The sequence below is a fragment of the Manihot esculenta genome, chromosome 9, assembly GCF_001659605.2.
Source record: "Manihot esculenta cultivar AM560-2 chromosome 9, M.esculenta_v8, whole genome shotgun sequence".
Taxonomy (NCBI): Eukaryota; Viridiplantae; Streptophyta; class Magnoliopsida; order Malpighiales; family Euphorbiaceae; genus Manihot; species Manihot esculenta.
In genome coordinates this window covers 29,027,095-29,053,686 of record NC_035169.2, presented here as the reverse complement: position 1 = coordinate 29,053,686, position 26,592 = coordinate 29,027,095, and the positions used below count along the sequence as shown (strand labels likewise).

Genomic DNA, 26,592 nt, shown 5'->3' with positions numbered 1-26,592 from the left:
GTTTTCAATGTGTTTAAGAAATTCAAACCTTTAGTTGAAAAGTAGAGTTGTTATGTCCTTAATACTTTAAGGTATGATAATGGTAAAGAGTATACCTCAAAGGAATTTGACAAATTTTGTGAAGATGTTGGTACTCAACATCAACTTTCAGTCCATTATTCACCTCAACAGAATGGAGTTTCTGAGAGGAAGAACAGAACAGTTGTTGAGATGGCCAGATGCATGTTGAAAGAGAAAGAGCTACCAAAGATGTTTTGGGTTGAAGTTGTTTATACAGCTGTGTATTTATTGAATAGACTTCCCACTAAAGCAGTGGAAGGGAAAACTCCAGCTAAAGCATGGTTTGGATCAAAGCCTTCTACAACTCATTTGAAGGTCGTTGGATCAGTTTACTACATGCTTGTTCCTGATGCCAAGAGGGTGAAGCTAGATGATAAGGCTGATTTGGGTATTTTTCTAGGCTATGCAACTTCATCAAAATGCTATAAGATCTATAACGTGAAAACCAAGAAAGTGGTTATTAGTGGTTATTAGTAGAGATATGAAGTTTGATGAAGGAGCCTACTGAGACTTTGAGAAAGAGCAAATTGTTAGAGCAGCAAACTCTCTGCAGCTAAAAGTTATTTATGGAAGCTCTAGCAATGGAAATTTAGAATATGAAAAAAAGTCTAATTTTACTTTAGAATTTAAAAATGAGTTTAATTCTAATTCAGAATTTGAAAAAGAGTCTAATTTCAATAATGAAGCACATGCTCCTAAATTCAAGTCTCTTTCTGAGATTTATGAGAGGTGTAATGTGGTTGTGGCAGAACCAAGCTGCTATTAAGGAGCTTCTCAAGTTAAAGTATGGTAGCATACCATGAAAGAAGAAATTACAGCAATTGAGAAGAATGAAACCTAGGAGTTGACTTCCAAACCAAAGGGCAGAAATGCAATTGGTGTGAAGTGGATTTACAGAATTAAAGTAAATCATGATGCCTCTATCTTCAAGTACAAAGTCAGGCTTGTTGTGAAGGGTTATGCTCAACAACTAGGGATTAATTATGGAGATACGTTTGCTCCAGTTACTAGGCATGATACTATCAGATTGTTGTTTGTCTTTAGCAGCCCAAAATGGATGGCAAGTGTTTCACTTGGATGTCAAATCTGCATTCCTGAATGGTTGGTTTGTTGAATGAGAAGAAGAAACAAAACTTACCTTGTCTTCTTCGGCTTTCGCAAGCAAATATACAAGTAAGTTGGTACTCTTCTTCTTCTTCTCCTTCTTCTTCTTCACCACTGTTGCTGCCATGAAGAAAATTGAGCACCTAGCTACTCTTCTTCTTCTTCTCCTCCTCCACTTTTGTTACTAATATTGAGCACCTAGCTACTGATCTTAAATACCTATTTTCAGTTCTAAAGACTTCATATCAATATTTAGTTATTTTCCGAACACAACAAAACCTATGAAAATAAAGCCAATGGAAGAGGTAACCCATGTTTGTTCATTCAAAGCTGATGAAACCAAGTGAGACCCAGGACAGAAGAAATGCAAACCATGAATTACCTATAAAAGGATGATACAAAGAATCTATGATAATTGAATATTGTATCTCTCAATCGAAATATAATTTATCAATGAAAGGATTTCGACCATAATCCTTTCTTATCATCCATGAAAAAGTGCTCATAAAACAATAGTAGTAACTTAAATACCCTAAAAAACAGTGAAAGGTTTGCTCCCCCTCTAATAGGAATACAAGTTTAGATTGTAAACATTTCAAATGAACTAAATCACTAAATGAGCAGATTTTACTGCTCAGCACCAAAGCTTGGCTGTATTTGCTGTTCTCCCATTGCACAAAGAGTTACCTTTCCATGAAACTCTTGAGGTTCTTCAGCCATAGCAAGTATTCTTTGTTGTCTTTGTTTCTCATGTACTCGAACAAAAAGTTAGTCGTGCTAGGTTTGATCCCTCTAATCTCAAGATATTTGTGGAAAGCCTTTTGCAAATTTTCATCCAAATCACTGTTGAAGAGAAGCCAAGTTAGTCAAATATCATAACAAGGATTAACATAATTAATTGGTACCATATCATATATAAAAAACTTACCAAAAGTCCGGTCCTTCATATGCAAGTTGATCTTCAGAATATTCTGAATCCTTGACTGACAAGGTATCGATTGTGATCTCATCTGGGTAAGCAGTGATACCAAACTCCAGAATCTGGCCATTTCCTTTAGTAATACTTACAACCAGTGGAAGGCTTGCTGGGTTATCCGAGTCCTCAACATTTTTATCCTGATCACCATCGTCATCTTCCTGAACATCCTCATCTGGAATACTAGGTTCATCAACTTCAACTTTGATTGTCTCATCTTGGTACTTCCTTTTTAGTAATATGGTTCTCTCTCCAGGATTATCTTGGATTTCAAAAGGAAATCCATTTGGGATATCCTCCACCTGTTTAGGGTCATCATAAAAAATTGACATGATGTTTGTGGCTTCTATGAATGTCATCTCAAGCACTTAAATGAACAATGACATGTTCAGCGAGCACCACTCAAATGTTACAGGTATGAGCAAGATTTCACAACTAGTGAAACTAGTAAAAAGCTCAGAGAAGCTACATGTAGGAAAGAGCATAACAAGAATTACGATGGCCAATTGTTGAAGAACAAGCACGCTTGCTCACCCTTGGAAATGGACCTCAAGAACCCAAATTTAAAGATCCCAATCCAATTTCAGTTTTGAAATAACTGATAGCTTTACACTTGAAAGTAGATGTATTGACTATGATAGCTAGTAAACAGAAAAAAGATGAATTATATCTAGAAATTTTTTTTTACAGATATAAACAGAGACTAATCATGAAGTATTACAACCTAGAAATTGACTACATTAAAAATCATATCAAACAAGGAATTGCAAAAGTTGTGCTGAAAAATGGAAAGATTCCCCAAGATTGATGAATTCATTAAATTTGTAGAAAATAAAGAGATAATAAATCAAGTTTTACATTATAAATCACACAGCTAGCCAACAAAAACGGTAAACGCCATAAGAAATATATGTAGCGAACATATGCTATGCACAGCAAACAAACACGACAAACCAAAATCATAGCAGTCGAATAAATTTTTAATATAAAACTAGAAATAGAAGACTTACATCATTTGGTTGCTCGGCGCAGTCGATCTCAGATTCGAGGACTCGAATCAGATTCTCATCGGCACTCAGTTTTGCTCCGGTGGACGTCGAGAATCGGAAAAATGGAGCAAAGACTTGCCGACAGGCCTCGTACCTGAGATTGCGCTTTTCAACAGAGAGAACAGCGGATATTGCGCTGTGAAAGGTTCTCTGAGAACCAACAGAGCGAATTGCAAGAGGAAGTACAGAGGCTGAGGCTCTGCGAAGAAGGGAACTGAATGCCATTGCAGGTTTCAAGAAAAGAGGCAGAGGAAATAGAGGGTTTTGCGGGGTTAGGGTTTAGCGAGAGGGTTTAGAGGTATTTTAAAAGGCGTATTTGGGCCGAATACAGCTAATTGCTTGCAGACAGTGGGCCTTGACGCTTCAGTCCGGCCATATTTCCCTTTTTGTAGAAGCATTTCTTCTTTTTTCTTTTTAAAAAATTGTATTTTTTTTAAAAAAATACACAAAAATATGTTATGTTTTACTATTTATATAATTTAATTTATATTAAAATAATATTTCATGGTATTATATTATTATCAAATATTAACTATTTTCAAGCAACTATTAAAACATATGAAGTGATAAATTAAAATATAATTATTAATTAAAAAAATATAAAAGAATAAATATAATTTCAATTCATTTTCACTTCAAAATTTATAGTTTAGTTTGTATCAAAATAATATCTCACAATATCATTTATATATCGACTTCTTAATAACGTTTAGAAATTATTATTATTTACTAACAACGTGATATTATAAAATAATATTTTAATTGTAACAGTCATGCCCTTTCACCGGCACTGTTACCGTTCACGGCCCAGGGCTATCCCTCGCCTGGCCTCGTGCCACCTCGGACTTTCCACTGGCGTCGTGAACAGTTTTTAACATCCATTCACCCTCACGGGTTCCTGGCAGGATTTGTCCCCTTGGGTTCAAACTATCCTATACCCCAACAAACATCAACAAAGCAACACATTAACATGCATTTCATCCTTAAACCCATATAAACCCTAACACTTTTATAACTAACCTAATCATGCATCTTCACCCCATAACCCTTCATAAAACTTGCTTAAAACATCAAAGATGGTGAGGATTGACGCTTACCTCTTGAAGATCGAGAGAAGGCGTGACCCAACTTGGAGATTTGGGGAAAATGAGTTCCGAAGGTCTCCAAGCTTCCAAACTTCGATCTTTGCTCAAAATCTTCAAAACCAAGCTAAAACTCGTCAAAACATGAAGGATTTTAAGGAAAACATCAAAACTAACCATGGAAGGGTTTGGACTCACCTTTGCCCGAAAATGGAGAAGAAAACTCGCCCATTTTCGGACATGGGGCCTTTTATAGGTGGCTGGCCAGACCACCTTTGGGGGCCAAAGGTGCTCCCTAAACTGCACCATGTTCGGCGGCCGAACATGAGGTTTGGCGGCCAAACCTGGCTTTCCTTCCTTGGTGCTTTTCTTTCAAAACTCAATTTCTTTCTTACTTAAAACCTTAAAACACATGAAAACATTTTAGAAAAAACATATTTTACCCTTCTAGAGGTTTCCGACATCCGAGATTCCACCGAAAAATAGGAATTCCGATGCCGGGGTCTAGCTGGGTATTACAACGTCCTTGGGCCTTAGGCATCAAACAATTGTTAATTGCATGAAGAAAGAGAGAGATCCAATCCTAACTACTCAAACGCATGAGATGTTGCTAGATCATACAATTTCCTTGGTTTTTACACCAAGTGTTCTTATGTTTGAATAATCCAAGCAATTACGGACTTAAATCACCCAAACTAATATGTTATTACCTTGCAATTAAGAATCAATTGGCCATATTGATCAAAACAACAAAGCAACAATGGAATTAAGCATGAGATTGTATGAATATTGAATAACAAAAGATAAACAATGTTTGATCAAGTCTCCCAATCCATGAAACAACTAAAGTATCATCTAATCTTCAACTAGATAAAAAGGTTTCAGCCACTCATGGCTGAACCAAAACCAAAAATAAAAGAAAAGAAGAAAGGTAGAAGAAGAGATGTGAATCCCGTAGGTGTCTCTAAGGTGGTGTGTAAAAGTTGTGTGGAGGCTCCTTATGTGTCTTTTTATAGTTGAAAGTGCTGCCCTAGGTCATACTTACTTCCTAATTAGTGAAGAGGCTGCCCAAAGTGCTGAAAAGGAAAGAATCGCGTTGCAAATTCTCCAGAAGCAAGGAGGCGCGCGAATCAGGCTTCAAAAGAGGAAGGGTGCGCGCGGATTGCAGAAGAGGAAGTGGAGCGCAGTCATTGAATGCGGAAGGGAAAGTGAATCTGTCCAGTCTTTCCTTTTTAGGTGGAGCCTTCGTTTGAATTTTGAATGCTGAACGCAGAAGAGGCAAGTGCGTCTTCATCATATCTTGCTGCCTAAATAGGAAGATATGACTGCTGCAGTGTGTCCACATCTTTGAACAAGGAAAGAAAGATCTGCAATTTGAATTTCAAATAATCTTCTGATTGAGCTTTTTTTATTCGCTTTTACTTCTGCACTTCCCTTATTTGAAAACTTTCCTTTTTGGCACTTTCCATATTTGGCACTTTTTGGCAGTTTAAGAGTATTTTCTCCAGATTGTCTCTTTACGCCTAATATCTGCAAAACATGATTAAAACCACAAAATTAGGCAGAAATGGTGTAAATAAACATCAAGAACATAATGAGAAAGTGGACTAAAATGTGCTCTATCAAATACCCCCACACCTAGCCTTTTGCTTGTTCTCAAGCAAATAAACACAGTCAAACAAGCTTTCTTTGCTCTAGATCCTTATTTCCACTTAAGCTCTTACTCTAAACATCTATTTTGAATCATTGCAGTGAAGAATATATGCATGAAGATTACTCCCTTCTTTCCTTGTTTCCCTTTACTTACCATGGCTAGGATTTGTTTTGCTCAAGAGAGAGACTATACATGCACATGTTCAGTTCAGTTGGTCACCTATTCAAGTGGCTACTAGCTCTGTTCATAGTCTTTCAACCATTGGAACAGTTTTCAATTTGTGCTCATAAAGTCTAAGCCTTTGTTGAATTTCTTTAGTCAATGCATTGGGCAAATCAACACCAATTGCTAAATCAAGTCATGTTAAGTTTATTCGCACAAATTTCAATTCATTCTCTCTAATGAGTGTCATCAATACATTTTTCACCATGGCAAGCTCAAAGATTCAATTCAAAAGGCAATTCTCAAACATGAATATAACTCACTGCAATTGATTCAACATAAGTTTAAAGAGTCATCACATCAATGGGCTCATGGAGAGAAAAGCTCATCCAACATAGTCTATCAGTTTGAGTAGAGCAAAACAAAAAGAAGAAGACTGTGGCTGTGTGTGTGTTATTGAAAGCAAAAATGAAAAAAAAAATTTTCAACTGTGGCTATTCAGAACTAAGCAAATCGCAAAAATGGAATTGAAAGAAAGAGAAATGCAAAAATGGAACTAAAATTGAAAGACTGACTGAAAATAAAAGTTCAGATATGCACCCCCACACCTAAATCATGCATTGTCCTCAATGTTTAGGAAATATTAAAATGCAAAAGAAAATGAGTACTCCCCTGGATGTGGTGTGCATGGTGCGATCCACTTGATCAAGGCTCAAGTAATTGGGGAAGGAAAAAGGGTCCCAACTGCATTAAGCAAAAAGTGTAGCACGCCCTTTGATTTTGTCATAGCCCATCCCATTTTTTTCATGTACTCATGAAGTAATATGATTAGCTTCTCCTCTTTCAAATGAGGTGTGCCTCTAGCCCTTATGTTTGCATTTTTTAGCACTTCCAACTTCAATTCATGTTTCTCTATGGCTAGCTGCAATTTGGTTCTAAATTCAGGCAAAACAAACTCTACCTTATTCGGAGGTTTGGGAAGGCATTGATCTGCATGGTCCTTTGGTTTAGGTGCTTGGAATACCGTTTGTTTCTTGTGAGCATGGACCGTTTGCATTGGATCTATGACTGAATTGGTTTTAGTTTGCTCCTTCTGCGCAAGGTCTGACTGAAAGGGGAGACTGATCTACATTGGAAGCTGAAGAGGCGTGCCTGAAAGGCTTTCAGGTCCTCCTTCCTGCACAGGAGTGGTTTGCGTACCAAGCTGAAGTGGTGCAATTGGTTTCTGTTCATTCTGCACATGGCTGCAGTCCACCTGTCGGATGCAATTTGGCTCTTTTTGGCTTTCTTCCCTGCATAAATCATTGTTTAGAATATCATCTTTTATATCAAAAATATCTTTGCTCAAATAATCAATGATATCTAAACTATCAACAAGTTCTGTTTGATCAGTTTGTTTGGACAAACAGTATTTTGGTTGTGTCTCTTCAGCAGCTTGTTCTTGTACTTGCCAACTTTTATCATCTGTCTCATCATCTTAAAACTCTTCCTCTCTTCTTAACATGTTTGCATTCATTAAGGTGCTTTGGGATTCAGATTTGCTCATAGATGTAGTCAGCTGGTCTACGTGCTGACTGAGGCTTTGTATAGCACTCGCCATGGACTCTATCATCTTTTCAAGGTGTTGGTTGGGATTTGGAGGTTCTGGTTGGGCTTGATATCCTTGATAATCCTGGTAGTTGTTAGCCTCTGCATAACTGAAGTCTGGATAGTCTTCCCAACCTAGATTATATGTATTATAGTAGGGGTCATGTCTTGGTTGTTCGTAGAATCCTCCATATGCATGAATTGGTTGGTCATTGAATCCTCCAAATGTATGTCTAGGCTGACTATTCCCATAAAGCATAGGGCATTGATCAGTTGGGTGTCCCACATATGTATAGGTACCATATGGCCTTGGTGGCTGAAATGCTTGAACCTGTTGAACTAGTCCTATGGCAAAATCTTTCATAAAAGATGTCAGTTCAGAAAGCTGAGAAGAAGTAGTATATGTACTTACCTCATCCATGATTCAGTTCTGCGATGGCAGGCTTTATGACTGTGCGCTTCAAATTTTTTTTTTTTTTTTTGGAATTGAAAGAAAAACAAATAAGTTACATCAACTCCCCGGCAATGGCGCCAATTTTTGACTCGCGGTTGTCGAAACTGGTAAAAAATAACCTCTCTGGTTATCAACAATTTACAACTGCAGATAGTGGTGAAAGGATCGAATCCACAGACCAATAAAATAAACTGAAACAAAAATAAACTGAAAAAGAAATAAACTGAAACGAGATAAACGGAAAGCAAAATAAACTGAAAGTGAAATAACCTGAAAGCAAAATAAACTGAAAGCAAAACAAACTGAAACGAGATAAAACTGAAAACGAGATAAACTGAAAGCGGAATAAAAATAAATTGCAGTAAAAGTAAAATAGGGGGTTTGAGATTGATTTGATTAACAAACTACTGAAAGCAATTAAAATAAGCGAATAATAAAATAAAAGAGAAATAAATAATAAGAAAGCTCTGGTTGAAGAATTGGATCCACTTCAATTGTTAGGATTGATCATTGACACTTAGTTTCTTTTGATTGATTCAATAGATTAGTTATGGAGATGGAAGACGCTTCTCACCACCATGTCTCTTTTTATGATTAAACCAATTAGGGAACGTCCTCTAATAATTACTAATTAACAAATTTCCAAGGAACGTCCTTGGGCCTTAGGCATCAAACGATTGTTAATTGCATGAAGAAAGAGAGAGATCCAATCCTAACTACTCAAACACATGAGATGTTGCTAGATCATACAATTTCCTTAGTTTTTACACTAAGTGTTCTTATGTTTGAATAATCCAAGCAATTACGGACTTAAATCACCCAAACTAATATATTATTACCTTGCAATCAAGAATCAATTGGCCATATTGATCAAAACAACAAAGCAATAATGGAATTAAGCATGAGATTGTATGAATATTGAATAACAAAAGATAAACAATGTTTAATCAAGTCTCCCAATCCATAAAACAACTAAAGTATCACTTAATCTTCAACTAGATAAAAAGGTTTCAGCCACTCATGGCTGAACCAAAACCAAAAATAAAAGAAAAGAAGAAAGGTAGAAGAAGAGATGTGAATCCCGTAGGTGTCTCCAAGGTGGTGTGTAAAAGTTGTATGGAGGCTCCTTATGTGTCTTTTTATAGTTGAAAGTGCTGCCCTAGGTCATACTTGCTTCCTAATTAGTGAAGAGGCTGCTCAAAGTGTTGAAAAGGAAAGAATCGCGTTGCAAATTCTCTAGAAGGAAGGAGGCGCGCGGATCATGCTTCAAAAGAGGAAGGGTGCACGCGAATTGCAGAAGAGGAAGTGGAGCGCAGTCATTGAATGCGGAAGGGAAAGTGAATCTGTCCAGTCTTTCCTTTTTAGGTGGAGCCTTCGTTTGAATTTTGAATGCTGAACACAAAAGAGGCAAGTGCGTCTTCATCAGATCTTGCTGCCTAAATAGGAAGATATGACTGCTGCAGTGTATGCACATCTTTGAACAAGGAAAGAAAGATCTGCGATTTGAATTTCAAATAATCTTCTGACTGAGCTTTCCTTATTCGCTTTTACTTCTGCACTTCCCTTATTTGAAAACTTTCATTTTCTGAAAACTTTCCTTATTTGAAAATTTTCCTTTTTTGGCACTTTCCATATTTGGCACTTTTTAGCAGTTTTAAGAGCATTTTCTCCAGATTGTCTCTTTACGCTTAATATCTGCAAAACATGATTAAAACTACAAAATTAGGCAGAAATGGTGTAAATAAACATCAAAAACATAATGAGAAAGTGGACTAAAATGTGCTCTATCAAGGGGCATAAAACTAACCTATACCCCAACAAACATCACATTTAACATACATTTATCAACAACCTCACATAAACCAGAATATTTTACATCTAGCCTAAACATGCATCAAAACCTTTAACCCCTTCTTAAAACTTACTTCAAACATCATAAAAGGCATGGATCAACACTTAACTCTTGAAGATCGAGAGGAGATGTGATCCCAAACTCGGAGATATGGAGGAACAAGCTTCGGGTGTCTCCAAGCTTCAAAACTTTGATCTTTAGCTCAAAAATCTTCAAAACAAGATGAAAACTTGTAAAAAACTTGAAAGATTTGAAGGAAAACATAAAATCGACCAAAGGAAGGCAAAATCTCACCTATGCCCGAAAATAGAGAGAGAAAACTCGCCCATTTTCAGATATGGGGCCTTTTATAGGTGGCTGGCCAGACCACCTTCGGGGGCCAAAGGTGCTTCCGCAAGAGCACCATGTTCGGCGGCCGAACCTGGACTCTTCCTCCATGGCGTTTTCTTTCAAAAACTCATTTTCTTTCTTCATTAAAACTATAAAAAAAAATATGAAAACATTTTAGAAAACCTTTATTTTACCCTTCTAGAAGGCTCCGACATCAGAGAAATTCCGGATTCCAACGGAGATCCCGCCGGAAGGTAGGAATTCCGATGCCGGGGTCTAGCCGGGTATTACATTCTTCCCCCCTTAAGAACATTCGTCCCCGAATGTTAAACACACAAGCATAGCATGGCACACACACATACCAACAAGGAAGCACACAAAAAAACATAAAACATTAACCTTAGAAGAGATAAGGGTATTGCTGGAGCATGGACTCCCGTGTCTCCTAAGTACACTCTTCCATGTTGTGGTGATTCCAAACGACTTTTACCATCGGGACTTTCTTGTTCCTCAGCTTTCTGATCTACGTGTCTATGATCCACACTGGCTGCTCAACATAGGTGAGATCTCTTAGGATCTCCACATTAGGCTCATTAAGAACCTTGCCCGGATCTGACACGAACTTCTGTAACATGGAAACATGGAAAACTGGATGGATTCTCTCCATTAAAGCAGGTAGGTCTAGCTTATATGATACATTCCCAATCTTCTGTAAGATTTCAAAGGGTCCGATATACCGTGGACCTAGCTTACCTTTCTTTCCAAAACGGATCACCCCTTTCATAGGAGACACCTTGAGCAACACTGATAGAGCATATTTTAGTCCATATTTTCATGATCTTATTGATGTTTATTTGCACCTATTCTACCTAATTTTGTGGTTTTAATCATGTTTTGCAAATATTAGGTGTGAAGAAACAAATTGGAGAAAATGCTCTTAAAAATGCCAAAAAGTGCCCAAATTCAGCAACCTTCGGAAGCCAAAATCCAGTCACCTTCGGCGGCACCTTCGGCCGCTGAACCTTGCGTCAAGAGCCAAAAGTCCAGCCTCCGAAACTCATTTTAGGCAGCCGAAAATCACTCTCAATGCACTCTTTCCTTGTTCAAGAAGCCATATCCCAAGTTGCCATATTTGAGGAGCCAAACAAGGGAAGTATTGTGAGATCCAAATCTTCAAGATTCACATTCAAATATTGGATTTCAAGATCAAGCTTATTAAGGAAGCCAAATCCAAAGATCACATGTTTCCCACTTAGTATCATGCACATTCAAAATTCAAAAGGAGGCTCCACCTTCCTTATTAGTGCATGGGCAGCCTCTTAACTCTTTAGGCAACATCTTGAAGACCTTGGACAGCAATTGAAAAGACCAAAGAGCCCCCACTTGCCTCTATTCATATGTATCTCGTTTTTGCCTTCACCCATACACAAAGAAGGCACATATGGGACCAAGGGCACTTTGGACAGCCTCTAAAAGACTCATGGACTGCCACCAAACCCTAAGGAGCCTCTCAAGATCTATTTAAAGGCCTCAAGAAGACAAGAAGACAGATTTGGATCCACCATCTTCTCCAAGAATCGGCAAGGCTCTCCAAGCCTCTCTCTCCACCTTAGTTCTTCATCTTTTTACTTTCTTTTCTTTTAGTTTCTGTTTTGGTTCAGCCATGAGTGGCTGAAACCCTCTTTCTAGTTGAAGTTTGATTGAAACTAAGGTTCTTTAAAGGGTTGTGAGATCTGAACAGAAACTTTTGTCTTTGATTTTATTCAATATTCATGCAATTGTGCTTAATTCTAAAGATTGCTTTGTTGTTTTGATCAAATTGGCTACTTGATTCTTGATTGCAAAGTTAATTGATTGTTGGATTAGGATATTTGTTAGTCCGTAATTGCTGGAAATATTCTGTCCATAGAACACTTGGTGTAAAAACTAAGGAATTGTATGATCTAGCAACATCTCATGCGTTTGAGTAGCTAGGGTTTGGATCCTTCTTGTTCTTCATGCAATTGGCAATTGTTTTGATGCCTATGGCCCAAGGACGTTCCTTGGCAATTTGTTGATTAGTAATTGGTTAGAGGACGTTCCCTAATCAGTTTGTTCATAAGGAAAACATAGTGGTGAGAAGCGTCTTCCACCCCCATAACCAGCCTATTGAATCAATCAAGATAACCATGTTTCAATGATCAACCCAAACAACCAAAGTGGATCCATATCTTCAACTAGACCTTACTCATATTGATTTCATCTTTTATTTTTGATTACTTGCTGTTTTAATTGCTTTCAATAGTTGTTAGTCAAATCATCTCAAAACCCCCCTTTTTACTTTTATTGCACTTTACTCTAAATTAGCTGTCAATCACTTGCTTTCACCTGTGCTTTCAATTAGTTCTATTGGTCTTGATTGAGATAAATAAATAGGTAATCAATTCTCTGTGGATTCGATCATTCACCTCTATCTGCAGTTGTAAATTGTAGGTAACCAAGAAGGTTATTTTTGATCGGCTTCGACAACCGCTCCTGTCAAACACCATATCTCTCTCCTGAAACTCTACATGCTTCCTGCGGACATTTGCATAACTCTTCTGCTGACTCACAGCAGTCTTGATCCTTTCTCTGATAACGGGCACTACTCTGCTGGTGATCTCTACTAGCTCGGGCCCTACTAAGGCCCTTTCTCCAACTTCTTCCCAGCAGATAGGTGACCTGCACTTCCTTCCATACAAAGCTTCATATGGAGCCATCCCTATGCTAGCATGATAGCTGTTATTGTAGGCAAACTCCACCAAGGGTAGATGCTGCCTCCAAGAACCGCCAAAATCTAGCACACACATTCTAAGCATATCTTCTATGGTTTGGATGGTCCTCTCTGACTGTCCATCAGTATGTAGATAGAAAGCAGTGCTAAAATCTAGCCTGGTACCCATAGCGTTCTGCAGACTCCGCCAAAACCTGGAGGTGAACTAGGATCCCCTATCTGACACTATTGAAACGGGAGCCCCATGCAACCTGACCACTTCTTCAACATACACTGCGCCAACTTGTCCACAGAATAGCCACTCCTGACCGGAATGAAGTGAGTAGATTTGGTCAGTCTGTCCACAATCACCCATATGGAGTCCAATCTGTTAGATGTTGCCGATAACCCCACCACGAAATCCATAGCTATATTCTCCCATTTCCACTCTGGAATTGATAGTGGGTTAAGCATTCCAGCCGACTTCTGATGTTCCAGCTTCACCCTCTGACATACCTCGCAGGCGGACACAAACTGTGTCACTTCTCTTTTCATAGCTGGCCACCAATAAACTCTTTTTAGATCTTGATACATTTTGGTGGCTCCAGGATGAACACTGTATCTAGCATTATGAGCTTCCCTCATAATGTCTCCCTTCAGACTCACGTCATCTGGCACACATAACCTACTCCCATAGCAGAGGATCCCCTTGTTGTCAAATTTGAACTCTTCATTCTTGCCTGCCTGGACTGCTCTTGCTATCTTCACCAACTCGGGGTCCTCATGCTGTTTTTGAGCCACCTGCTCCAGAAACACAGGTGTCACTCTCATCTGGGCTATCAAAGCACCTGTACCAGACAACTCCAACTGCAGCCCTTCATCAATGAGCTTATAGAATTCCCTCACCACCGGTCTTCTCTCTGCTGTAATATGGGATAGACTGCCAAGTGATTTGCGGCTTAGGGCATCTGCCACAACATTTACCTTACCCGGATGGTACTGAATCTTGCAATCATAGTCACTAAGCAGTTCCACCCATCTTCTCTGCCTTAGGTTCAACTCTCTCTGACTCAAGATGTACTATAAGCTTTTATGATCTGTGAAGATCTCACATTTAACCCCATAGAGGTAATGCCTCCACATCTTGAGTGCAAAGATCACAGCTGCCATCTCTAGGTCATGTGTAGGATAATTCAACTCATGCTTCTTCAACTGCCTAGAAGCATAAGCAATTACCCTCTCATTTTGCATTAACACACAACCTAGTCCCACACGGGATGCATCACAAAACACTGTGAAGTCTTCATTACTGGTAGGAAAAGCTAACACTGGTGCTGACGTTAACCTTTTCTTCAACTTTTCAAAGCTTTCCTCACACTGATCTGACCAAACAAACCTCTGATTCTTTTTTGTCAGCCTGGTCATAGGAGCGGTAATTTTGGAGAAGTCCTGAACGAACCTCCTGTAGTAACCTGACAAACCTAAAAAGCTCTTAATCTCTGTAACTGTAGTGGGTCTAGGCCAGTTAGCTACAGCTTCCACCTTCTTGGGGTCCACTTCAATTCCTTTTTCTGACACAACATGTTCCAAGAAGGAAATGCTTGATAGAGCATAATTTAGTCCATATTTTCATGATCTTATTGATGTTTATTTACACCTATTCTATCTAATTTTGTGGTTTTAATCATGTTTTGCAAGTATTAGGTGTGAAGAAACAATTTGGAGAAAATGCTCTTAAAAGTGCCAAAAGAAGCCAAAATTAGAGAAGCAACCTTCGGAGGCAACTTTCGGAAGCCAAAACTCAGTCACCTTCGGCAGCAACCTTCGACGGCCGAATGAGGACTCCAGAGACGAAAGTGGACCACCTTCGGCAGCAACTTCGGCCGCCGAACCTTGCAGACAGAGACAAAAGTCCACTACCTTCAGCCGCCGAATCTCCACTTTTGGCCGCCGAACCTTCAGAACATAGACGAAAGTCCAGCCTCCGAAACTCAACTTAGGCAGCCGAAAATGCGCTCTATTGCACTCTTTCCTTGTTCAAGAAGCCATATCCCAAGTTGCCATATTTGAGGAGCCAAATAAGGGAAATATCTTGAGATCCAAATCTTCAAGATTCACATTCAAATATTGGATTTCAAGATCAAGCTTATTAAGGAAGCCAAATCCAAAGATCACATGTTTCCCACTTCATTCAAGTTTCCAAAGAAGGCTCCACCTTCCTCATTAGTGCATGGGCAATCTCTTGGACTTAATGTACAACATCTTGAGGATCTTGGACAGCTATGAAAAGACCAAAGTGCCTTCACTTGCCTTCTATCACATGTGACTCGTTTTTGCCTTCACTCATGTACAAATAAGGCACATGCAACACCAAGGACACTTTGGACAGCCTTTAAAAGTCTCCTGGACTTCCATGAAACCCTAGGCAGCCTCTCAAGATCTATTTAAAGGCTTCAAGAAGACAAGAAGAAAGCTCTTCTTCTCTCCCAAATTTTGGCAAGGCTCCAAGCCTCTCTCTCCACCTTAGTTCTTCATCTTTTGCTTTCTTTTCTTTTATTTTCTGTTTCGTTCAGCCATGAGTGGCTGAAACCCTCTCTCTAGTTGAAGTTTGGTTGAAACTAAGGTTGTTTAAAGGGTTGTGAGATTTGAACAGAAACTATTGTCTTTGATTTTATTCAATATTCATGCAATTGTGCTTTGATTCCAAGATTGCTTTGTTGTTTTGATCAAATTGGCCACTTGACTCTTAATTGCAAAGTTAATTGATTGTTGGATTAGGATATTTGTTAGTTCGTAATTGCTGGAAATATTCTGTCCATTGAACACTTGGTGTAAAAATCCAAGGAATTGCATGATCTAACATCATCTCATGCGTTTGAGTAGTTAGGGTTTGGATCTTTCTTGTTCTTCATGCAATTGGCAATTGTTTTGATGCCTTTGGCCCAAGGACGTTCCTTGGCAATTTGTTGATTAGTAATTGGTTAGAGGACGTTCCCTAATCAATTTGTTCATAAGGAAAGACATGGTGGTGAGAAACGTCTTCCACCCCCATAGCCAACCTATTGAATCAATTAAGATAACCATGTTTCAATGATCAACCCAAACAACCAAAGTGGATCCATATCTTCAACTAGACTTTTCCCATATTGATTTCTCTCTTATTTTAGACTACTTACTGTTTTAATTGCTTTCAATAGTTGTTAATCAAATAATCTCAAAACCCCCCTTTTACTTTTATTGCACTTGTTTCTCTTTCTCTTTGATTACTTGCTTTCACTTGTGCTTTCAATTAGTTCTATTGGTCTTGTTTGAGATAAATAAATAGGTATTCAATTCTCTGTGGATACGATCATTCACCACTGTCTACAGTTGTAAATTGTAGGTAACCAAGAAGGTTATTTTTGACCGGCTTCGACAACCGCTCCTGTCAAAAATTGGCATCGTTGCCGGGGAATTGATTTCACTTGTTTGTTTATTTTCTTTCATGACCAGATCTGAATGCAGGGACACACTACCCTTTGACCCAGAAATTGAACGCACTCTCAGAAGGCTTGGAAAGCAAGTTTCTGCGCCTGAAGAACATTCTGCCCAACCTTCGGCCGCCGAACCCCATCAACATTCGGCCGCCGAAAGTCCTGCACTCCAGCAATCAAGTTGTACGCCAATGGCAGAACCTCAAGCACCAGCTGCTGCCCATGATGGACATGCTGTCCAAGGCCAGATAATTCAAGAAAATCCAGCAAATAGGCCACAAGCACAAAGGGAAAGAACCATGAGGGAGTTAGCAACTCCTATAGGTGATTATGCTCCACTTTGCATCACCTATCCGCCTCTTACAGTTCCCTTTGAACTGAAATCAGGTTTGATTCATCAGCTCCCTAAATTTAGAGGTTTGCAAAATGAAAATCCACATAAGCACTTAAAAGAATTTAAAATTATTTGCTCATCCATGAGACCTCAAGGGATCTCTGAAGATCATGTTAAACTAAGAGCCTTCCCTTTTTCATTAGATGACCATGCTAAGGATTGGTTATTTTATTTGCCACCTGGATCTATAACTTCTTGGGATGATATGGTCCAAGCCTTTTTGGACAAATACTTCCCACCATCTAAATCAATTGGCATAATAAGAGAAATCACTAGCATAAGACAAAAACCAACTGAAGACTTATATGATTATTAGGAAAGGTTTGAAAGACTATGTACAGGTTGTCCACAACATGATATGTCGGACAAAGCCCTCATTCAGTTTTTCTATGGAGGATTGATTCCATCAAAAAGGAAACTCATAAATGTAGCCTGTGGAGGATCTATCCTAGACAAGACACCTAGGGAGATGAAGGAACTAATATCCAATCTTGCGGCTTCATCCAAGCAATACGAAGAAGAAGAGCAAACGCAAAGAGGAATCTATGAGGTAAGAACATCCTCTGTTGAATCTCAAATATCAAAACTAACTTCTCTTGTGGAAAAGATTGCCCTTAGCCAGGTCCAATAAATGCAAGCAATTCCACCACCTAGGCCATGTGAGATCTGTGCTCATGTAGGACACCCAACCGATTAATGTCCCACACTCTAAGAAGATCACCACCAAGTCAACGCTATTGGAGGGTACCACAACCAGCCTAGGCATGATCCATACTCCAATACATACAATCCAGGTTGGAGAGACCATCCCAGTTTCAGCTATGGAAGGGCCAACAATAGTCAAAATTACCAAATTCTCCAAAGAAATCAAGCTCAACCAGCACCTTCAAATCCAAATCAGAACCTTGAGAAGATCATGCAAACAATGATGGAAACAATGGTCAATACCATGCAAGGCATGCGACAAGAGATAGGCCAACTGGCTGCATCCATCGGCAGATCTGAATCTCAAGGTAAGCTCCCTTCTCAAACTGAAACTAATCCTAGACAAAATGTCAGTGCCATTACTTTGAGAAGTGGAAAAGAGCTTCAAGAGGCCAAGATTGATGAAAGAACACCTCCTACACAATCTGAAAGGGAAATCTATGCGCAAGAACCAACTGCAGAAGAGCACATTGCGTGAAGACCCATCCCGGAAGCCACTCCTGCGCAAACTGAAGTCCCCCCTGCGCAAAGAGCTGATCCGAAACTAAGTTTCCACATTCCACCTCCTTTTCCCAAGAGGTTTGAAAGAACACAAAAAGAAAAAGAAGAAAAGGGACACTTTCAGAAAAGTGCAAATCAATATACCTCTGCTAGATGCTGTTAAGCAGATTCCTAGGTACGCTAAATTTCTGAAAGAACTTTGCACTAATAGAAGGAAGCTCGCAGAAAGAGAAAAAGTAAGTGTAGGTGAGGTAGTGACTGCTGTCATTAAAAGGGAACTCCCCACCAAATGCAAGGACAAAGGTATGTTTGCTATCTCTTGCAAGATTGGGAATGTTGGTACAAAGAAAGCCATGTGTGATCTTGGTGCCTTTATCAATGTCATGCCTCTCTCCATCTATAAATCTCTCAATGCATATGCACTAAAAGAAACAAGAGTTGTGATACAATTGGCTGATAGATCTGTGGTATACCCCATAGGTGTTCTTGAAGATGTCTTAGTCCAAGTAGATGAACTTGTCTGTCCTGCTGATTTTTATGTGATTGATACTAAGGAAGATAGTTGCAATACTAGTTCTGACATTCTTCTTGGACGTCCCTTCTTGAGTACTGCTAGAACTAAAATTGATGTGCATGATGGTACTCTTACCATGGAGTTTGAAGGGGAGGTAATCAAGTACAATGTTTATGATGCCATGAAATATCCTCATGATATGTCCCCTGTTTATGGTCTTGATATTATTGATTGTTTGAGCCAAGATGTGTTTAACGGAAATCAAGATTCTGTTTTAGATGATGATCTTTGCAGGATTGAAAGCCTGAAACTAAAAGAAACAATCTGCAGCATTCAGCAAGTTGAGATCAAGCAAACAGAAGATCTTCGGCCGCCGAACTTAGCCCACTTTCGGCCGCCGAACCCCACTGCCATTCAGACACCACCTTCTGTCGCACCACTTGAGCAAGACATTGCGCGGAAAGAAGACATTCTTCGGCCGCCAAACATCTTTCGGCCGCCGAACCTCACTGACTTGCGGAAGCCGAATCCATCGCCAAAGCTCATTCCGTAAACTGAAGAACTTCGGCCGCCGAATCCAACACCTTTTCGGCCGCCGAACCTCTCCCAGCAGCCCCCATCGCAAGCAAGCTCTTCTAATCCATCTCTGCAACAACCTTCTGATCTGAAGCCTCTCCCAGACCATCTGAAATACATGTACTTGGGAGTAAATAAGACACTACCAGTAATAGTGTCCAATGAATTAAGCCAACGAGAAGAAGCAAGCCTCTTGAAAGTACTACAGAAACACAAAGGAGCAATAGGATGGACTATTGATGACATCAAGGGTATTTCTCCCTCCACCTGCATGCATAGAATTCACATGGAGGATGAGTGCAAGCCAGTCAGAGATGCTCAAAGAAGACTAAACCCACCTATGATGGAGGTAGTAAAAAAAGAGATAGTCAAGCTCCTTAATGCAGGCATCATATATCCAATCTCTGATAGCAAATGAGTGAGCCCTGTACATGTAGTTCCAAAGAAAAATGGAATTACCATTGTTCCAAATGCTGAAGGAGAACTTATCCCCACTAGAGTCCATAATGGATGGAGGGTATGCATGGACTATAGGAAGCTTAATGCTGCAACAAGGAAGGACCACTTCCCACTACCTTTCATTGATCAGATGCTAGAAAGGCTTGCAGGTAAATCTCACTATTGTTGTCTTGATGGTTATTCAGGTTTTTACCAAATCCCAGTTGCTCCAGAGGACCAAGAGAAGACTACCTTCACTTGTCCTTTTGGCACTTTTGCCTTTAGAAGAATGCCATTTGGACTATGCAATGCACCTGCCACTTTTCAACGATGCATGATGAGCATATTTTCTGACTATGTGGGTAAGACAATTGAGGTATTTATGGATGACTTCACTGTTCATGGAAATTCTTTTGATGAATGCCTTACCAATTTAGAAAAGATCTTGCAAAGATGCATTGAGACTAACCTTGTGCTTAATTATGAAAAATGTCATATTATGGTTAATCAAGTTATGGTCTTAGGACATGTTGTTTCAGCTAAGGGCATTGAAGTGGACAAAGCTAAGGTGGATACCATCAAAAATCTGCCTTACCCCACAAACGTTAAAGACATCCGTTCCTTCCTTGGACATGTAACAGCCCGTAAATCCGGACCGCTACCGGCGCTAGGATCCAGATCGGCGTAAGGCCGCCGGGACCCGTAGCAAGCCTAACATATATCCTGTAAACCTGTAAATCCCATACATGATCAACAAAACTCATAAACCTGTAAACATTCTCATATAACAACCAAGCTCAACCTGTACATAAACATACACATATCATAAACCTCCACTGGAGCCCTCATCAAATGCTCCAATGGGGTAACTCATCATACATAAGCTTGGTTGAAACATAAACTCATATCTCATATCATAAGGACCATGTACATACAAGTGGGATTAACAATCTGTATTGGTCAAGCACAACTCTATCCTCAATATTCAAAATTTCATAACATAACTTAAAACTCTTTTACATTACATCATAATACAATTTTCATGTCCACAATCTAACTATTACATAGCATCACTTCATACTCTGGCTAACCTCCTGGTCTACCCTGTACCTGCACATCTGGGGTTAGGGGAGAGGGGTGAGCTATAAAGCCCAGTGAGCAGAATAGAGAAAAACATATATTAAATATTTCATGCTTCCATGAAATGCAACACATCACAAACATATCACATAAGGATGTTATTGTCACCTATAGTCCTCAACATAGTCCAATCATGCCAGGGGCGTAGAGTGGGCCTCACTGGTCTTCCTCTTACATACATAACATAACATATCATTCCAATATGCCAGGGGCGTAGAATGGGCCTCACTGGTCTTCCTCTTAACATAATCCAGGGGCGTAGAATGGGCCTCACTGGCAATCCATACCGTATCATCATCATATCATACCATAGGAGGACTAGAGGATCATCCAATAGCCAATCCGCATCCACATCATATTATGCAATGCAACATATTCGTGAATACTAATGTAAACAACCTAAAATATATCATGGCATATATGATGCATGAACATGCTCCAAAAAGTTATATTTCATTTATTTAAAAACTTAAGGTTCATTCCACTCACCTCTGGCTGAAGCTCTACAGACTCTAAAGCAGCTATCTCACTGCTGAGGTCCTCGGTTCCTCGGGTCCGAACCTACACAGGTGGACTCCAATGAGGGACCAAACATATATAAACATAACTCTAATAAACTCCCCAAAAACCCCCTAGAACATTATGAAAACACCACATAGAAATATGCATGAAATGGCTGAACAGGGCACTTTCGGCGGCACCTTCGGCGGCCGAAAGTCCCAGACAGAGACGAAAGTCTCTTTTCGGGGGCAACTTCGGCAGCCGAATGCTGCCTCCACAAAAGAGGGTTCGGCGGCCGAAAGTCACTTCGGCGGCCGAACCTGAGCTTCTCCCGAAGGGCAGAAACTCAGCTCCTCTATGCACATTTCGCCTCCCAAGCTCAAATCATGTAAAAACTAGTTCCAAAACATGCATACCTCACATACATTACACCTAGGGGTCTCAAGCTATCATATACCCCAACTACAACACTTCAAACACACAAAAACAAGCTACATTGTTCATCAAAGCATCAAAACCCATAAACTCAACATATACCCTAACATGCATTTCTACCCATAGATCTTGCATAAAACTTAGTTAAAACACATAAGGAGCTTAAGATCGGCTCTTACCTCTTGAAGATCGAGAGGGAGACGACCTAAACTTGGAGATCCACGAAAATGAGCTCCTGAGTTCCCAAAGCTCCAAAACTTGTTTCAAAAGCTTAAATCTTCAAAACCAAGGGAAAACAAGTGAAAATCTTGAAAGATTTAGAGGAAGAACATCAAAAATGGGTGAGGGGCGGCAAAAAGCTCACCTTGGCCGAAAATGGGGAAAACTCGCCCGTTTTCGGCTAAGGGACCCTTTTATAGTGGCTGGCCAGACCACGTTCGGGGGCCGAATGTGCCTCCGCATGCATGCCATGTTCGGCGGCCGAACATGAGGTTCGGCGGCCAAACCTGGACTTCCCTCACTCATGCTTTCGGGGGCCTAACGTGCCTCCAAAACGCATGCATGTTCGGCGGCCGAACTTGACTTTCGGCGGCCGAACCTGGGTTTTCCTCCAAAGACTTTTCATGTAAAAACTCATTAAATTTCATACTTAAATCATTGAAATACATGAAAACATTTTATAAAACATGTTCTTACCCTTCTAGAGATTTCCGACGTTCGAGATCCCACCGGACGGTAGGGATTTCGATACCGGAGTCTAGCCGGGTATTACAGGACATGCAGGATTCTACAGAAGATTCATCAAAGACTTCTCAAAAATTACTTTGCCATTATGCAGATTGCTCCAACAAGATGTAACATTTGATTTTGATGCAGATTGCAAAAAGGCGTTTGATTTGATTAAAGAGTTGCTTGTGACTGCCCCAATTATTCAAGGGCCTGATTGGAACCTGCCATTTGAAATCATGTGTGATGCAAGCAATTATGCAGTAGGAGCAGTCTTGGGGCAACGTGTGGAAAACTCCCCCCATGTCATTCACTATGCCTCTCGCACATTGGATTCTGCACAAAGCAACTATACAACAACTGAAAAAGAGCTCTTGGCAGTTGTATTGGCTTTGGAAAAATTCAGACCATATCTTTTGGGAACCAAAGTCATTGTCTATTCTGACCATGTAGCCTTGCGATATTTGATCAGGAAAAAAGAAGCAAAACCAAGGCTCATTAAGTGGATTCTACTTCTACAATAATTTGATCTAGAAATAAGAGACAAGAAGGGCAAAGAGAATCTTGTGGCAGACCACCTCAGCCGACTTCCATATAGTTCTACACCATGCCCAGTCAAAGAAGAGTTCCCAGACGAACATCTGTTCGCCACTCATTCTGCCTAGAGGATCATGCCATGCACACCTCACCCTAGGGAAGTACTCCGTTTCTTTTGTTCTCTTCTTCTCTTCTTCTCCTCTCCTCTTCTCTCTTCTTTTACATTGAGGACAATGCATAATTTAAGTGTGGGGGTGCATATAGCTTCTTTCCTCTTCTTCTCCCTTTCTTATTCTTTTCCTTCTTCCTCTCCCCTTCTTTTCTGCGATTTCTCATGCTTTCTATAACAGCCCGGCCCTTTCACCGGCACTGTTACTGTTCACGGCCCAGGGCTATCCCTCGCCTGGCCTTTTGCCACCTCGGGCTTTCCACAAGCGTCGTGAATAACTCTTAACATCCATTCACCCTCACGGGTTCCTGGCAGGATTTGTCCCCTTGGGTTCTCGCATCGCATCCTTCCCCAAGTGGATTTGGCCCAAATTTCCCTTTGAAAATTAGGTCGCCTCCCCCACTACTCGAACCCTTGACCTCCCACTTTAAGGGAATAGTCTGGTGAGAGTGAGTACCAATTGTTCCATTGGAGGTCAAGGGTTCGAGTAGTGGGGGAGGCGACCTAATTTCCGAAGGGAAATTTGGGCCAAATCCACTTGGGGAAGGATGCGATGCAAGAACCCAAGGGGAAAAATCCTGCCAGGAACTCGTGAGGGTGAATGGATGTTAAGAGCTGTTCACGACGCCAGTGGAAAGCCCGAGGTGGCACGAGGCCAGGTGAGGGATAGCCCTGGGCCGTGAACGGTAACAGTGCCGGTGAAAGGGCCGGGCTGTTACAGTCAGTAAAGCGTCAGTCAAAGGTGAGTAGAACACGACTCTTTTATTTTTAAAGCAAATAAACTTTTAAGCATGTTCATGCATCATGATTGCCATGTTTATAGGTTGTTGCATTAGAATCCACGAATATGACGCATTGCATTATTCATTGTTGATGTGGATGGATATTGGATGATCCATTAGCCCTCGATGTGATATGATATGACATGAGATGGAAATACCATATATGGCCGTATCACCCCTGGCACAGTTGAAAATGTTATGTTATGTTATGTTTAAGAGGAAGTCCTGAGGATCTCCGTCGATGGCTGGGCATTTATTGGATATGTAGAGGGCTATTAGTGACAATACTATCTTAAGGTGATTTACTTGTGTTGTGATGCATTTCATAATGGCATACATTTATAAACTGTTTTACTGTTCTGCTCACTGGGCTTTAGTAGCTCACCTTTTTCTCCTAACCCCTAGGTTTGCAGGACCAGAGATAGCACAGGGAGTCAGCAAGGGTAATGGTCATGGTTATGTTATGTAATAGACTCATTATGGACATGTAATGAAATGTAATGTAATGTATTGTAATGTAAAGAAATGTATTGAGGATTAGTATTGTGCTTGGCCCTAATGTATAGAGATCCCTTTTTGTACATGATCTGTATGGAATGTTTTAATGATAAGAAATGTTGAACCAAACTTGATGTATGTTATGTTGACCCACTAGAGCATTTGATGAGGGCTCTAGTATGGGATTTTGTGTTTACAGTATGGTGCATGCATAGGTCAAGTTTGGTATATGTGAAAGTTTAAAGTTTTTATGAAAATGTATGATCATGTATGTGATTTTATCAAATGTACAGTATGTATAGTAGGCTTGCTACGGGTCCCGGCGACCTTAAGTCGATCTGGATCCTAGCGCCAGTAGCGGTCCGGTTTCTGGGTCGTTATACTTTCGGCGGCCTAAAGTTCATGTTCAGCGGCCGAACATATGGGACTTTTACCTCTGCTCTTCACTTTCGAAAGCCGAACATCTGATTTTAAGGGGCAAAAATAATTCTTTAAATCTTTGAAAAATCATAACTTAGGTTATGAAACTCCATTTTTCAATCCGTTTGAATTTTTACAACCTATATTTTTGGATCCTTTATTTTTGATAAAAAAATTTTCAAAATCACTCCTTTTGAAAAATTTCATTTTGGTCTCTCAAAGTCAATTACTTAAAACATGACCATATTTATAAACTTTTAGGATTTAAAGAAAACTTGAGTCATCACAATTAATTAATTGAAATTGACAATGCATAAAGAAAAAAAAATTACATTCTGATCCCTTTCTTGTGGCATGCTTCCAAATTTAGCACTTTTCATTCTTGAAACTGAAGCGATTTCATTTATTTTAATAAGGGACCTACAAACTCAACACAAACACTTTTGAAGATAATTAGTAGTATACCAATTGTTTATAGTCATCAAAATAAGGATTAGAATATTTAGGTCCAACAATATGCACTTTTAATTTCAGGTGTACAAATAACTAGCTTTCTTCAAGGAATTATACATATATGTCACTGAAATAATCTATCTAATCGGTTCAAAAGTGACCCCAGACAAGTATTGCCAATGGAAATGAGGGCAACATAGAAGTTATGCAGATCGCAAAGCATACTCCAATGACCATTTTCTTCTCACCAGAGGATGCACGGGGACACAGATGCCACATGATGATGCTCTGATTATTGAAGCAGTGATCCATAATTTTGGAGTTTGAAAGGTGCTAGTGGATGACAACAGTAAAATGAATTTGCTCCTATAACGGGTCTTCCCGCATATGAAAATGCCAGAAGAACAATTAGTGAAAGACCAAGCCCTAGTCAAGGGTATAGGAGGCAACCTTATGGTAGTAAAAAGGAAGGTGAAGGTAGCTCTCACCTTGAGAGAACCTCCTCTATCTCAGACACACTATGCTATGTTCTTGATCTTATTTGATCTTTTCTCGTTCAGTTTTGGTTAAATCATCAAGTAAGGATTTAGAGACCAAATAATTGACTATATATGCGCACTAAAGAACTTGATCTGAAGCAAAAAATAGATGTTCATCTGGGAATTTATCCTTGAGTAGTACAGGTTCTTCAACCAATAACGGCAGCCGACTAAGATGATCAACAACTAAATTCTTAGACCACTTCTTGTTTCGAATTTTAACATCGAACTCCTGGAGCAAAAGGATCCACTGAATTAGTCTAGACTTTGCATCTTTTTTCTTAAAAATGTATTTTAGAGCTGCATGGTCATAATTAAAAATTACTTTAGTGTCAAGTAAATATGAACAAAATTTTTTGAAAGCAAAAACTATAGCTAAAAATTCTTATTTTGCGGTTGAGTAATTGTATTGTGCATTATCAAACTCAATATCTAAGTGTTTTAGAATATTAAAATTATACAAATGTGTATATTATCAACCTCCTTTCCTACAAGATTTCAAATCCAACACAGAGAAAATGAAAAAATAACTAAGAAATCACAGAAAAAAGATATATTCACCTAGATCCAAATCCTTCTATCCAATAGAGGAGACAAACATATATCTGTAGAGGAAAAGAGACAAGACTCCTAGAAAAGTAAACATGGTCCTCGCTCTCTCTAACCTTTCGGAGAGAGAACATATTATACTTCTGCTTCAAAATAAAGTTGTTTGTCATATTTTTACGTCCAAAGGCATGTTTGATATAT

General features: G+C 39.5%; 1 protein-coding gene across 1 annotated transcript; it reads right to left on the bottom strand.

Moving 5' to 3' along the window:
- Positions 1-1,522: 1,522 nt before the first annotated feature.
- On the bottom strand, positions 1,523-3,477 carry LOC110622080 (uncharacterized protein At2g39795, mitochondrial). The gene is made up of 3 exons (XM_021766458.2): positions 3,151-3,477; positions 2,093-2,442; positions 1,523-2,007 (listed from the first exon to the last, which is right to left on the bottom strand). The coding sequence occupies exons 1-3, from the start codon at positions 3,412-3,414 to the stop codon at positions 1,848-1,850; spliced, it is 774 nt and encodes a 257-aa protein (XP_021622150.1). The 5' UTR covers positions 3,415-3,477; the 3' UTR covers positions 1,523-1,847.
- Between the last annotated feature and the right edge of the window lie 23,115 nt (positions 3,478-26,592).

Bases quoted from the DNA above. Each gene is read 5' to 3' on its own strand.
- LOC110622080 (XM_021766458.2), bottom strand. From the start codon at position 3,414: ATGGCATTCAGTTCCCTTCTTCGCAGAGCCTCAGCCTCTGTACTTCCT. The intron at 2,443-3,150 runs GTAAGTCTTCTA...GACCCTAAACAG, and splicing joins GCGCCGAGCAACCAAATGAT to GTGGAGGATATCCCAAATGG. The intron at 2,008-2,092 runs GTAAGTTTTTTA...TCTCTTCAACAG, and splicing joins TATGAAGGACCGGACTTTTG to TGATTTGGATGAAAATTTGC.